This window comes from Nelumbo lutea, chromosome 7 (assembly GCF_056320005.1).
Source record: "Nelumbo lutea isolate HS-2025 chromosome 7, American lotus-T2T, whole genome shotgun sequence".
Classification (NCBI taxonomy): Eukaryota; Viridiplantae; Streptophyta; class Magnoliopsida; order Proteales; family Nelumbonaceae; genus Nelumbo; species Nelumbo lutea.
Window position 1 is genome coordinate 54,054,964 of NC_142690.1, and position 14,169 is coordinate 54,069,132.

General features: G+C 40.2%; 1 protein-coding gene across 4 annotated transcripts in view; it reads left to right on the forward strand.

The window, feature by feature from the left end:
• Positions 1 to 6,870, forward strand: part of LOC148846431 (Transducin/WD40 repeat-like superfamily protein) — a 43,693-nt gene extending 36,823 nt beyond the window's left edge. For all 4 annotated transcript variants that reach the window (XM_088955010.1, XM_088955012.1, XM_088955011.1 and 1 more), the window contains 3 exons: positions 585 to 748; positions 3,333 to 3,531; positions 6,217 to 6,870. In XM_088955010.1, coding sequence (XP_088811136.1) covers positions 585 to 748; positions 3,333 to 3,531; positions 6,217 to 6,422 — 569 coding nt within the window. In that variant the 3' untranslated portion in view covers positions 6,423 to 6,870. The remainder of the gene's footprint in view (positions 1 to 584; positions 749 to 3,332; positions 3,532 to 6,216) is intronic.
• The last annotated feature ends 7,299 nt before the right edge of the window (positions 6,871 to 14,169 follow it).

Genomic DNA, 14,169 nt, shown 5'->3' on the forward strand with positions numbered 1-14,169 from the left:
GAGAAATCCAAATTCTACAATTAGGGGAAGAAGGATCAAGGAAGGCCCCCTCCAATGACCTAATGATAGAAATCATCTGAGGTCTCAAAATTCCAAAGGCCTCTCGTAAGTCCTAAGTTCCATGATATGTAAACTTTCTTCAAAGTACAAAGAGAATGGGAGACATCCAGTATCTTTGAGTGAAGATAAGAAATAAAGAGATGGGAATTTGTCCTTAAGAGGCAAATCCCCTACCATAAATCATTCCAAATTTTAATACCATTAATAGATCTCATCTCATATCTTACAAAGTTCCGAAGAAAAGGCAAGAGTCTCCTTTTATTTAAGCATTAAAAACTATTTTAATTGCTCTGCATTGTTCCCCCAGTGTTGGTCTTTTCCTTAACAATGTACAACATCTGTTAGCTTATTTATTTTACCACTGACATATATCTTTAACTTGAATTCCCCCCTTTTATCTTTTAAATCTTCTTTGGGTTGTTACCATCAAGATTGCACTTCTACTTTTATGATCACAGCAGTGTGCAACTTTAACTTATGGATTCTTTGCTATTATGCATCTGACTAAATTTTATATCTTGCAGCTGTAGCCTGCATGATAGATGCATCCATTTTTGCTGTTCTTGTCCTTTCCAGCTCATCTGAAAAGGTGACATGCGAAGAGAGTTCAGTCCCAGGAAGTAATGGGTTAATCTTACTTTTCAACGTGGAAGACCCAGTTCCTTTAGCGACTTGGTCTGTCAAGAAGGTATCATTTGTTTACTTTTCAATTGCAATTTGATTTTTGGGCATTTAATTAATTGGTTCCATAGAGTGAAATGGCTACCTTTGTGAACTTGCTGATGATGATCTGATTGCTTAAAGCTGTCCAACCACCCGACTGTGGGCATTCTTCCAATAATCAGATGGTCTATACATAAAGTATGGCGGGTTGTATTTAAAACTTCAAATTAGTTTAGCAGCTTGGTCAAAAGCCTTTCCTATAGCTGTCTAAACCTGGTATTGAAGCATAATATTCATGATTTAATATGACAAACACTCTCAATTGGAAAGTTTACTAGCGGTATTGTGCATGATTCAGCAACTGGCCTTTTCTAATTTCAAGTGATGAGCAGCCCAACAGGATGTCTGTTGTAGAGAGGGAATGAAATCCTATTTTCCACCTGCTGAGCTCAAGGGAATGAAACCCACTCAAAAAGTAAAAAACAAAAAATAAATGTATTGAAAAATCCTAAATTTGAAGGTTCCTTTATCTTTTAAATCTGTTTTATGTTGATATTGTCTGAAACAAATATTATTTAGCATACAACCCATTGATCAAATTGACAGTTTAGACTTTAGGGAAATTTTTATTTTGAAAACCAGCAGTTTAACCACCCGGACCAACTTAGAGCATTGGTAAAAAAAAAAAAAAGAGAATTTTAAGGCAGTGATTTAAAAGGTGCGCCTAGGTGCACAGGCGAGGTGCATTTTCGGGTATAATCCTTGCCCAGGTCCTAGGTGCACACCTTTTAAAAGGCGCACACCTGGTGCGCCTCAGCCCAGGTGTGCACCTTTTTAAAATTTTGCGCTTTTGCTTTTTTTTTTAGTAGGTGTGGCTGGTGCGGGAGATGGAAGTTAAGACATGTTGGGTTAAAAGATCGGCTAATTCCCTAGCTGACGGTTTAGCTAAACAAGGGGCAGAAAGGGATTCACTGTTTTGGGCTAAGCTGTAACTTTAGTGTCTTTTTTTCTCTTTTTCTTCTTTTTTTCCTTTCATGAGGCTCTTTGTGGCTCTTGGAAGAAAAGTGTGTTTGCCTTCCTCCTGTAAATTTTCTACTGATGATTTAATGAAAGTGTTATTGATAAAAATATATATATATATATGTATGTTTTACGTCACATTAGCTACTTGAAGCAATGCAATTAAGGAAAAAAGAGATTGTGGGTTTTACATGCTTGAAAATGCTTTATATGTTTGCTTTTATTTTTAAATTTTCATTTGAATGCGCTTTACATGTTATGTTTTAATTTTAGATAATAGATTTAAAAAAAATTATTTTAAAATTAAAGTTTATATTTTTTTATTAACATTATGTTTAATATTTTTGAATTTTCTGACTTTTTTTATTTTTTTAGCTTTTTTTTTTGTAATTTTGCACCTTGCTTAAAAAGGTGTGTGCCTCGCCTTGTGCCTTGTGCCTCAGGCACAAAATTGGCCCTTGCGCTTTTTTGCACCTTACACTTAAAAGATTTGAGTTTGCTGGGTTTAAGCTTTTTTTTTCTCTGAATCATATTAAAGTCGGTGGTTTATGGAGAACAAGTGGAAAAAAAGGAATTCAAGAGGGGATTGATCCTTAATTCTTTCCATGGCCATACAAGAGGGTGGCTTATTGGCTCAGATCTTTTGAGTCCTTTTCTAGTGTAACTAGGGATGATGTTCTGAGACCTGTCTCTACACACTTTTGGTCTCCACTAGAAACAGGTTTCATCAAACTTAATTTTGATGGTAGTAGCATGGGAAACCCAGGACCATCAGGAATTGGAGGTGTATTTAGGGATGCTGAGGGGGAATAATAGCTCTATTTTCAGGCCCGGTGGGAGAGGGAGATTCTCTCAGAGCAGAGGTTTTGGCAATGTTGGAAGGGGGTCAAAGGCCAAGATCCTTGAATATAAGGAAATTAATAGTGGAAGGGGATTCCCAACTAGTTGTAAATTGGCTGCACAGCGCTGAGATGAAAATGTGGGTTTAAAATAATGAAAAGAAACAATTCAGATGGCTAACAAGGGATATGGAAGTTTCTGTCAGCTGGTGCAAGCATAGCACCAACTCCTTTGCTGATTCTCTAGCAAAACAAGGGGTGGGATGACAAATTCTGTTCTGGGCACAATTGTAAAGGAAGGGTGTATCTAAGGGGAGAGATTAGTTGTTTTTATCTCTCTCTATCTTCTCTTTGGTTTTACTCACTGTACTACATTATTTTTCTAATCTTATGAAATATTATTTTTTTGATAAATACTAATCTTATGAAATATTACAGTTATTGATAAGAAAAGTGGAAAAGAGAATTGTAATGACAGCAGATTGTTCTAGGGAAAGAAAGTAAGAATGAAGAGAAATTTTAAATTAGTATAAATAAAGCCAAGGGAAGGTGGGATGGAAATGGGCCCTACCTTGATTAAGTTTACAGACATTATGCTGGTATTACTTTACTCTATTTGCCTGTCATCCTCAAAGCTAGGATCCAAAACATTCGTCTTCATATCAATTACCATTCAAAAAAGAATGAAATTGGAGGAGAAAAGCATCACTATTTTATTTACCTCACTTTTTTGTTTTCCTCATTTTTCAGGCACAGGGTGGGGCACTTGCCTTTCTTAAGGTGGAGTTGTCTCTACTTAATGAGGAAGTTACTGATGAAAAATCATCTCAGGCAATACTTACATATGTGAATAGTGATCACGAATATGTCATCTTTGATCCATACAACAGGAAAGATCATAAGATCATGACGAATCATCGGGGGAATCTCATTCCTCTCAAAGAAGCAGGTGAGTCTTTTTTTTGTTTTTTCTTTTAGTTTTCTGACTACTGCAACAGACTCTGAACTTGTTTGGGAAGTCTACTTTACATTCTGAGTTTCTGCTTCATTTTGCACAATTATATGCATTAAGTTTATACCAAAAACCTTGTTACCTGTTCATTTATATTATGATTAAAGATAAAACTGGGTTACTTCCCACATAGAGCATGGTAGGCTAGGGCAGTGCTAGTCAATTGATCTGATCTGGTTAATCTACTTGTAAGATATCATGGAATTCATGTTACAAGCAAGAATATGAATTTGGTTGAAGGAAATAAGAAGAGAAAAAAAAGGGTAGTGTTATGACTTGAAATCCTTAGTTTATTCAAAATTTCATCTTATGGGTCTTCTTTTTTTATCAATAACAACAAATTTCATTAAATAGGAATAAGCTTACAAAAAAGGGGAGCTAAAGTATCTTAATTCCCTAGAGAATGGTTAAGCCCCAAGCTGAAAAGAACAAAACAATTACAACTGAGCCCAGAACCTAGAAATCCTTTTCACTCCTTGCCTAGTCAATCCATCAGCAAAGGAGTTTGCACTTCTCTTTACCCAATTACACTGAACTTCCATATTCTTGGTCAACCATTTGATTTTTCTCTTTTCATTATTGTTACTCCAAAGCTTAGAATTGTCTTCTTTTAGCCAGTTCACTACCATCACAGAATCTCCCTCCACAATCAGCTTCTTGACCTTTAGGTTTTTAGGCCTTTGTACCCCTTCCAAAGCTGCTAACACCTCAGCCCTCAAAGAGTCCCCCACTCCAATTGGGCTAGAGAACATAGCTGTTATATTACCATTCTCATCTATTACCCCCCCCCCCCCCCTCACCCCCCCACCACCAATAGCCGAGGGCCCTGGATTCCCCATGCTGCTACCATCAAAATTTAATTTGATAAAACCAGGAGGTGGAGGATTCCATGTAGTATTCAGGGTCTTCTTAGCCGAGACTGAACTTGCAATTTCTTTCCATTTTCTTAACATGTCATTTGTTGAAAATCTGTGAACTCATCCATTGTCTTCAACCAGTGTATTACCCTTATATGGATCACTTCTAGCATATTTTCCAACCCTATCTCCTTTTCTAAGAAAATCCTTGAATTCCTTTCTTCCCATATTGTCCAGCAGACAACAACTCTCACACACCTCCACATGATCCTTGATCTTTTAGTTGGGTAGTTGACAGAGGATGAGGTAAACAAGCTTTGCACATTCGTTGGGGAGATCCACCTGCACCCAAACAAAGAAGCAAACCATTCCCAAATACTTTTTGCCAAAACACAGGATATTAGTAAGTGGTAACCAGACTCACCAGCAACTCTACAAAGAATACACCAGTGTGGAGATAAACAACTATTGGGTCTTTTTCTTAGAAGTAAGTCACCTGTGTTAATTCTTTCCAGAAAAGCTTCCCAACGGAAACTCCCAACCCTCAGAGGTATAGGTTGACACCACACATCCTTGACAGGGAATGACAAGCCAATAGGACTTTCTGGTTGTAATAGGGCTTTAAAGGAGGAGGCACAAGTAAAGGATCCAGAAGGAGACAGTCCAAATCCTACTATGTGTTTTTGTTGGCTCCAAAAAAGCCCCATCAAGAATGGACAGGAGAGTTGAGGTACAACCCAGTTCTGTGTCCCTGAGGGCTCTTCTCAAACCCAAGTTCCACCCAAACCCAGAATTTGAATTTGAGGGAACAAAGAATGTGACAACTGGTTCATTTTTAAAGGTGGAGATTGCAAAAAGGGCCGGAAATTGGTCTTTCAAAAGATGATCCCCAACCCACACATGTTCCCAAAACTTAATTAAGTTACTCGAATGCAAATCATACCTGATCCAAGGAGAAAATAAAGGTAGAATAGCATGGATTGATTTCCAAGGTAATGCTTTTGTTGCCATAGCCAGAATCCCAGAGTCCCATCCATTCTCTACAAGCCTGTGAATACTGCCAATTATCTTAGCCCACAATATTTCCTTTTCCAATGAGAATCTCCACAGCCATTTCCCTAGTAAAGCCAAGTTCCTCTTCATTATATTCCCAGTTCCTAAACCTCCATCCTTCTTAATCCTACACACCACCTCCCACCTAACCCTATGATCCTTTTTCTCCTCCCTAGGCTCCCACAAGAAATCTCTCATCAGCTTTTCCAACTTGTTAGCCACCCCTGCAGGCACCTTAAAGACTAAAAGGTAAAAGACGGATAGGTTAGCTAAAGTAGACCTAATTAGGACGATTCTTCCTCCTAGAGATAAATAATTTTTCTTCCAAGATGCAAGTCTCTTTTCAAACCTCTCCACAATCGGAGTCCAAAAACTTCCTTTTTGAGGATCATCTCCAAGGGGAAGACCGAGGTAGGTAAGAGGCCAATTCGACACTTCACATTCCAAAATGTTTGCACATGCAAGGATCTCACTTTCCTCCATATTCACACTTACAATACAACTTTTATCAAAGTTTACTTTCAGATTTAACATGTTGACAACCATATAGGAAGGTGGTTAATATTATGTAGAAGCTACACTAACATGGAAAAACGATCAAAAAGTCTAATACCTGTTTCCAAGTGTTAAGAGTATTGACCCGAGAGGGGCGTTAAGTGAACTCATATACTTTGGAACATCTCATGTATAACTTATGTTTGTCTGCTATCAGGACGTTCTGGGTACACATCTATCTATGGGGAACTCCAGGAATTTGATATCACCGGAGATTCAACTCCACAGATCACGTTTGTACCATCTGAAAGACCTTGGGAAACTATATTCAGTGGATCATCACATGTTCTTCCTCCCTTAACCAAATTGTGTTCGGTTTTCTTGGAATCCTTGCTAGAAAAAAGATCAGCTGTTCAAGACTGAAAAATAGCTCTTCATGCATGTTGAGAAATATATTCTTCATCATGCCATCGTATGCCAAGTAGCAACATTCCCTGTGTTGGAAAAAGTGAGGCTTCACTGGAGAACAAGGACTCGATACATCTCAGCTTTGAGGTTGAGATTGTGTTTCTAAATTTCAATCTAATGTGAGATAGTAACAATACAGAGGCTTGGGAATTCAAGACACTGTGGAGAAAGGGGCGATCAATAAGTCGTCAGAGAGAATATGGGCAGTCGGCTCTCAATTTTGTAGTTCTTTTAGGTGAATATAGTTTTTTTTTTATAGGATTGTAATTTATGGATCTTCCCATATTTTATTATTTTCTTTGCGACTTTTTTGTTGTGTTTAACCCAATTTAATTAATGTAATTTTTTTTTATTTAACTGTTACCATTTATTCAAATGTCATTATTCTGTCCATGAACTCAAAGGCTGAAATTTTTATTTGGTATGCTTGTTTATTTGGCTAACACCTTTCCTAGGTCCTTGCATGGACCAGCAAAGGAAGTCAATGACCAGAAGGAGAAAAAAAATTGTAAAACAAACGAAAAATGCAAAATACACACTTAAAATTGAGAATAGAGCTTTTGTGATGTGTAATGATAATGGTAATAGAAGTCCTACTTGCAGCATCAAAAACAAGATTCAAAGTATCGGAAACAGAATATTGGAAAAGTGGCTTTTATAGATGTATTCAAGGATTTAAATATTGATATGCCCGATATGCCGTATCAGACAATATCGGTATTTTTTTTTACATTTTTTTAAATCTAATTCAGGTGGGCTAGTTTAAGGTTTCTCTATCCCCTAAATCAGTCAAAACCCAAATACACTCTCTGTAGGGATATATTGGAGTGCTACTAATATGATACGTATCAGTCGAAAGGGACCAATATGCAATATGTAACGATACCTTGAGCTTTGGTTCATGAATTGGCTATGCATGAACCACCTATGACCGTATAAGGGACATGTGCCTAGTTAAAATATATACATATACATATATATACAAAATACTCGCTGAGAATGCTTGAAATTGAAAATATAGCTTTTGTTAATTGTATCAATAAAATAGAAGTTTTAGAAGCGAAGGTGACTTGATATGAATAAATTGCAAAAACACATCAATATTAATAAAATGAGATCGCTCCAAATGGCTATAAATAATGTCAATACAGATAAAATGTGAAGTTGCTGAGTTTATTTATGTTAGTATATAGGATGTTGGATGTAAAAGCAAACCAACTTTGCATCTTCATGGATCGTATGTGATGAGGGCAGATTTGGCCCTCCAGTGGAAATGTGACACATGGCACCTTGTGACAACTAGGCAAACACCCAGCCAATAACTTACGAAGTTGGTGACCCACCCGGGCACCAGTCTAGCGTGACTTGTGCGTGGCCTGGCGCGTCCTGCAGGCGACCTGCGCGGCGCCTGGCGCGACCTGGCGAGTGGCTTACACGACCTGGCCGACTTGGATAAGCCTAGCACATGATCCGGCCAAGTCGCCCATAAGACGCCCATCGGTAAACTCGGCGGCATACATACCCCACGAGCTCGGTAGCTCACCAAGGAGCTCGCCAAAGAGCCAGGCAACTCGGTAGAGCTCGCCACAAGTAGTTCGATAGAGCTCGCCACAGGCAGCTCGCCATAGGTAGTTCACCATAGGGAGTTCGCCCCCAGGCAGTTCGCCACTAGACAACTCGCTATGGGCAGCTCGCCACTTGTAGAGAAGTTCGGCACAGGAGTAGTTTGGCGTATCATAGGAAGATCTCCTGCCTGACGACCTGGCCTAGACACTGACCCGCCAACTGACACAGGCGCCAACCTGACGACCTGGCCTAGACACTGACCCACCAACTGACACAGGCGCCGACCTTACAACCTGGCCTACACACTGACCCGCCGACTGACACAGGCACCGCCCTGGCAACCCGGCCCAAGCACCGACTTGGCCGCCTGACAAGCGCCAGTCTGACGACCTCAAGGAGTTCACCACTGTACCCCGGTTCTGACGGGATGTGACGAGTCTTACCGTTTGGAGGCTTTTCACCGACCTAACCCGCGAGGACTCCGGTATATAAAGACCTCCCCCCCCAAAGGGGAGGGGGATGAAAAAAGGGAAGTAATCCCTGTTCTCTAGCTCTCTCGTTTCTCCAATATTATCTTCAAAGCTCTCTACAATCAGAATGCTAACTTAAGCGTCGGAGAGCCCCCATCGGGAAAATACCCCCGGGACCTCAAATTCAGTTCTCGTAGGTCCCTCAACTCCCATCGCTTACAAAGAGGAGGAAAAGATGGAGTTCTCGCAGGTCCCTCAGCTCCCACCACCTACAAAAAGGAGGAAAAGATGGAGTTCTCGTAAATCCCTCAGCTCCCACTACCTACAAAGGAAAGAAGACCACCTCATGCTAAGGGTAGTCGGATTGCGCCGCACCAGGGAGCTCCACCATTCTCTAAGTCACCGGCCGCCTAGTAGGGAGTTCGCCACCAGGTAGCTCTCCGCCAGGTAGTTCGCCACCGAGCAGCTCGCCACCAGGCAGTTCGCCACCAGGGAGCTCACCACCAGGCAATTATCCACCAGGGAGCTTGCCACCAGGCAGTTCTCCACCAGGGAGCTCGCCACCAAGCAGTTCGCCACCAGGGAGTTCGCCACCAGGCAGTTCGCCACCAGGCAATTCGCCACCGGGCAGTTCACCACCAGGCAGTTCTCCACCAAGCAGTTCGCCACCAGGCAGTTCACCAAGTAACTCATCACTAAGGCACGTCACCACCGGGTCAAATAATGAGGTACTTAACCAAAAAATTTTACATCACAAAACATTGGTACGTGGCCGAAAATGGTTACATCAGTATGCATTTGCATTTGCACTTTTATCAAACGTTGGATGAAAGGATGTTGAATGGAAGGCAAAGTAAATGGTTTGATGATGCTACAGTTGATGTGATACTAAATATTGGGAGTCTCTGGCAATGTTCAAAATGTCAGTAGCTTTTATTTATTTATTTATTATTATTATTTTTTTAAATCTGTTTCAGATGGGCCAATTTAAGGTCCGCCCACCACCTTAACCAGTTGAGACCCGAAACACCCCTTGTAGGGGGGTTTCGATATGTGTGGGCCGTATTGGTCAATACAAAATTTTGTTCAGTCCAGTATTTTACATTTAGGTACATTAGGAGAGGTTCTAATAAAGCATATAGAAATCCCCAAACTCAATAGTAAATGGTGTGGTGGGTTCCAAAGCCAATATATATCATATTATACTTTGCCATATTTTGAAGTGATAATTTGATTTGGACTGAAAACTCCACATTGGCAAATACATCTTTATATGAGGTTATAAAATTCAAAGCCAAGCAGATCCATCTAGCTGGATTTGCCTTTCTGGGAATATGGTGAATTGATTTCTGGAAGATTAGAGGCATTCCACTATGAGTGCACAAGGTTCAAAATTTTGATACGTATCAGGCAGTATCAGTTGATACATATCGTATTGGGGACTTCCTGATATGTCCATACAGGGGGTGTTTCGAGGGGTTCCTCTGAACTAGATTTGAAAAAACCTTAAAAAAAGTTATATCCGGTGTATCGATATTTTGATCATTGGAATTGGGAATGCATTGTGAACATTTTAATGCACACACCAGTGCACCATATAAATATGGAACTTAATTACTTTTTTTTTTTTTGGTTGCAAATATGGAGCTTTGATCAAAATTGCTAAGGGAAAGAGGGACATGGAATTATTTTGGCTCGATAACCAGTGCATCCCAATGTGCTGGCAGGGAGTTGAAACCATCCCAATGGAATATTTTTGAAAGTGGGAAAAAGGGGATTGGAGAGCATTCTGTGTGACTGATAAGAAAATAAGGGCCCATTAGGTAACAGGAATAGGTTGGGTGGAATCAGCAATCAATTTCCATTTATGATAGAATGACATTCCACCATTTTTGGGTATTAGGCCACGTTACTCTTTCCACTTTGTATGGACTCTCGTATTTGGGTCTCTTTAGAATTTTAGTTTCTCTCTCTATTCTTATCATTATCTTCTAATCGTAATCTCTTAGTTGTAATATGTAAAAAGAGATCCCAACACTCGGTTAATGGTGTGGAGGAAATCCCAGAATCTGGTTTGTGATTTTATATGGTATCAGAAGCCATGACAGTCTCTCATATGCTACAATGTCAACTAGCAGCAACTTGTCTTCAACCTCAACACTAAGTATGCAGCCTCAACTCCCTGGAATTACAAATTTGAATCTGGGGCTCTCTAGTCACTCTCAAGCTAGCTAGATAAAAGCAACTATCTTGTGTGGCATTCTCAAGTTTTCCATTCTCTCAAAGGAAGCAGGTTACTTGGGTTTGTTAATGGGGCAAACCCGTGCCCACAAAAGTACACAACAACAACAACAACCTCTTAAGATTCATTAGAAGCATATCATGAGTTCAATCCTAGTTACATTGCTTGGGAACAACAGGATGCCCTTCTCTTCAATTGGTTACTATCCACAGTAACCGAATGAGTCCTCGGTCAAGTAGTTCGATGTACATCTTCAGCAACTCTCTGGAAGACATTGGAGCGTCTTTTTGACTATGCATGATTATCTCAACAAAGCCAAAAGTTTAGCTAATAGCATTGATGTTATAGGCTCACACCTATTTCTGATCATGATTTATGGCTATGCCTAAGAATTCTTTTGGGCTTGGGCCCAGATTATGAAACCTTTGTTACATCCGTATGCAGTATGCACCCATTCAGATGAATTTGACCAACCCAATCAAGGATATCAGAACACTAGGGGCACACCCTACAAGGATAGTTATCACCAATCCAAATAGGATGGCTCTCAGAAGCGATAAGGTGAATACAGATCTTCACCTCAGCACAATAATAGCACTAATTAACACTCATATGGGCCTTGCCAAATTTGCAAATGCAAGAATCACACTACGGTTGATTGCTACTATTGTTATGACAAGAAAACAGACGACTCTAAAGCAGCATACATGGCCGACTCCTCTCCTGCTTCTGGATATGACAACTTGTGGTACCTAAATTCTGGAGCCACGAATCATCTAACTGCACATCTTAATAATCTGAAACTCCACGCTAAGCAAGTTAAAATTGGGAATGGGGCAGGTTTGTCAATTCTTCATACAGGATATTCTGTACTATCTTCCATTTCACGTCCACTTATTCTTAAGAATTTTTTATATGTTCCCACTCATGGTTTTCAAAACTGGACCGGATCGGACGGTCGGACCGGTTTCATTTTTCCTCCAAAACCGTTTTTGACCGTTTTCCAATTTTTTAATCTTTTTATCAGAACGGGTCAGCCATTTGGGTCGAACGGTTGGACTGTTTGAACCGATAACTGGACCCTGACCGGTTCGGTCACCAATTCTTTTTTAAAAACCATGTTCCCACCATTACCAAGAATTTGCTATGCTAACTCATTCTTTATTAAGGATCGAGAAACGGGGAAGACATTGCTTCAAGGACTAGGACCACTAGTGTTGATGTTCCATTGTCTATTGTTTTTGCTGATGTTTGGGGTCCAACCTCACTTTGTTTCTATAAATGGTTATAAATATTATGTAGCATTTGTTGACGAGTATAGTAAGTTCACCTGGATTTATCCATTATTTACCAAATCATCTCTGTTGAATGCCTTTATTTTGTTTAAATCCATGGCTGAAAAAATTGTTGGATCAGTCAATTAAGGCTATCCAAACCAATGGTGGTGGTGAATTTGTAGCCCTTGAAGAATTTTTAAAGCTCCGTGACAATTATACATCGTACCTCCTGCCCATACACTTCTGAACAAAATGGAACAGTGGAGCGTCGTCATTATTGTATAGTGGATATGGGCCTTACACTTCTGGCTCATGCTTCTATGCCCAAGAAATACTAGTGAGATGCTTTCGAGATAGCTGTCTTTCTCTACATTCATTTACCCGCTCCTAATTTGGACTAGTGGGAACTATTATTTCATTGCAAACCAAAATTTCTCTCTCTTAAAAAGTATTTGGTTGTGCATGCTATCCTTGCGTAAAACCATACAATGCACACAAATTTGACTTCAGATTTGTGCTTTGCATCTTTATGAGCTACAACCCATGACATCGTGGGTACACATTCATCTCTAGACATGTAGTTTTTGATGAATTGACATTTCCTTTTGCTCATTAGTCAATTGGGCCTGTTCAGACAGCCACATCTACTACCACCTCTGCTTCACTTGGGCTTCCGCCATTGTTGCAATCGCTACCACCACCACCTGAACCAAGTATGCCTACTTCAGATCATTTACCAGCCTCCACCACTTCTTGCAATACCTTACATCCTATGCCTAAGCAACCATCTGGTGCATCCTCACCTAATATCTCACCCACATCTACAGCTCCCTCCTCACCTTTACCCGTTCAACACATTCAACCCACAACCACTAACACCCACCCCATGATCACATGTGTCAAAAATGGTATTTTCAAACCTAAGCAACTTTTTTTCAGCTACCAAGTATCCCCTTCCTGAACTTATATCTGAACCTACTAGCACTTCCAAAGCACTTGCCCATCCTCAATGGCGATTTGCAATGGAGGAATATAGAGACCTCCTACACAATGGGACGTGGAATCTTGTTCCCCCTCAGCCTGACACCAATATAGTGGGTTGTAGGTGGGTATTTCGTTTAAAACACCACCCCGATGGCAGTATAGCCCACTATAAAAGCCAGGCTTGTGGGACAAGGTTTCATTAAACAGGCTGGTATTGATTATACTGAGACTTTCAGTCCTATTATTCAGTCCGTTACAATTAGAGTTATTCTCTCCATTGCACTTGCTCATGGTTGGCCCATTCGACAATTGGATATTCAAAATGCATTCTTGCATGGCGATTTGACTGAAACAATTTACATGAGGCAGATTCATTGATTCTTCTCACCCCAACTGTGGGCCTGGTATGAGAAGTTTCGTGCCTTTCTCTTGGATTCTAGTTTTGCCTGTTGCAAGTCTGATTACTCTCTTTTTATTCGATAGCATTTATCTTCATGTACTTTCATGTTGATTTACGTCGATGATATAATACTTATCGGATCAGATTCTTCTTATATTGACAAGCTACTTCATCAAATGGCTCTATCATTTGCTGTCAGGGACATGGGAGATCTTCACTACTTTCTTGGTGTTGAGGCCATTCGAATTTCTAGTGGTATGCTTTTAACCCAACAAAGGTACATAGATCTACTTCACAAGCTTCATCTTTAGGATGTCAAGCCTGTTGCCACCCCCATGTCATCTTCTTGCACTCTTTCTAGACAATCTGGTGACCCATTACCTGATCCAACTGAATTCAGGTCCACGGTTGGAGCATTGCAATACAGCCTGACATTGCATTCGCAGTTAGCAAAGTCTGCCATTTTATGAGTGCACCTATCTTTGATCATTGGAGAGTTGTAAAGTCACTATCTCAAATCAACCATTCTCTATGGTTTATGCCTCACTTCCAGAAAGTCTTTTCAATTGCATGCCTTTAATGATGTTGACTGGGTCGGTTGCCCCGATGACAGAAAGGCAGACACTGTGTTTCTAGGCGATAATCTCATTTCTTGGTCTTCAAAGAAGCAACCAACTGAGCCAAATATAGGAGTATTGCTTGCACCACATCTGAAGTTCTCTAGCTTCAATCTTTATTACATGAACTTGGATTCTCCTCGTCC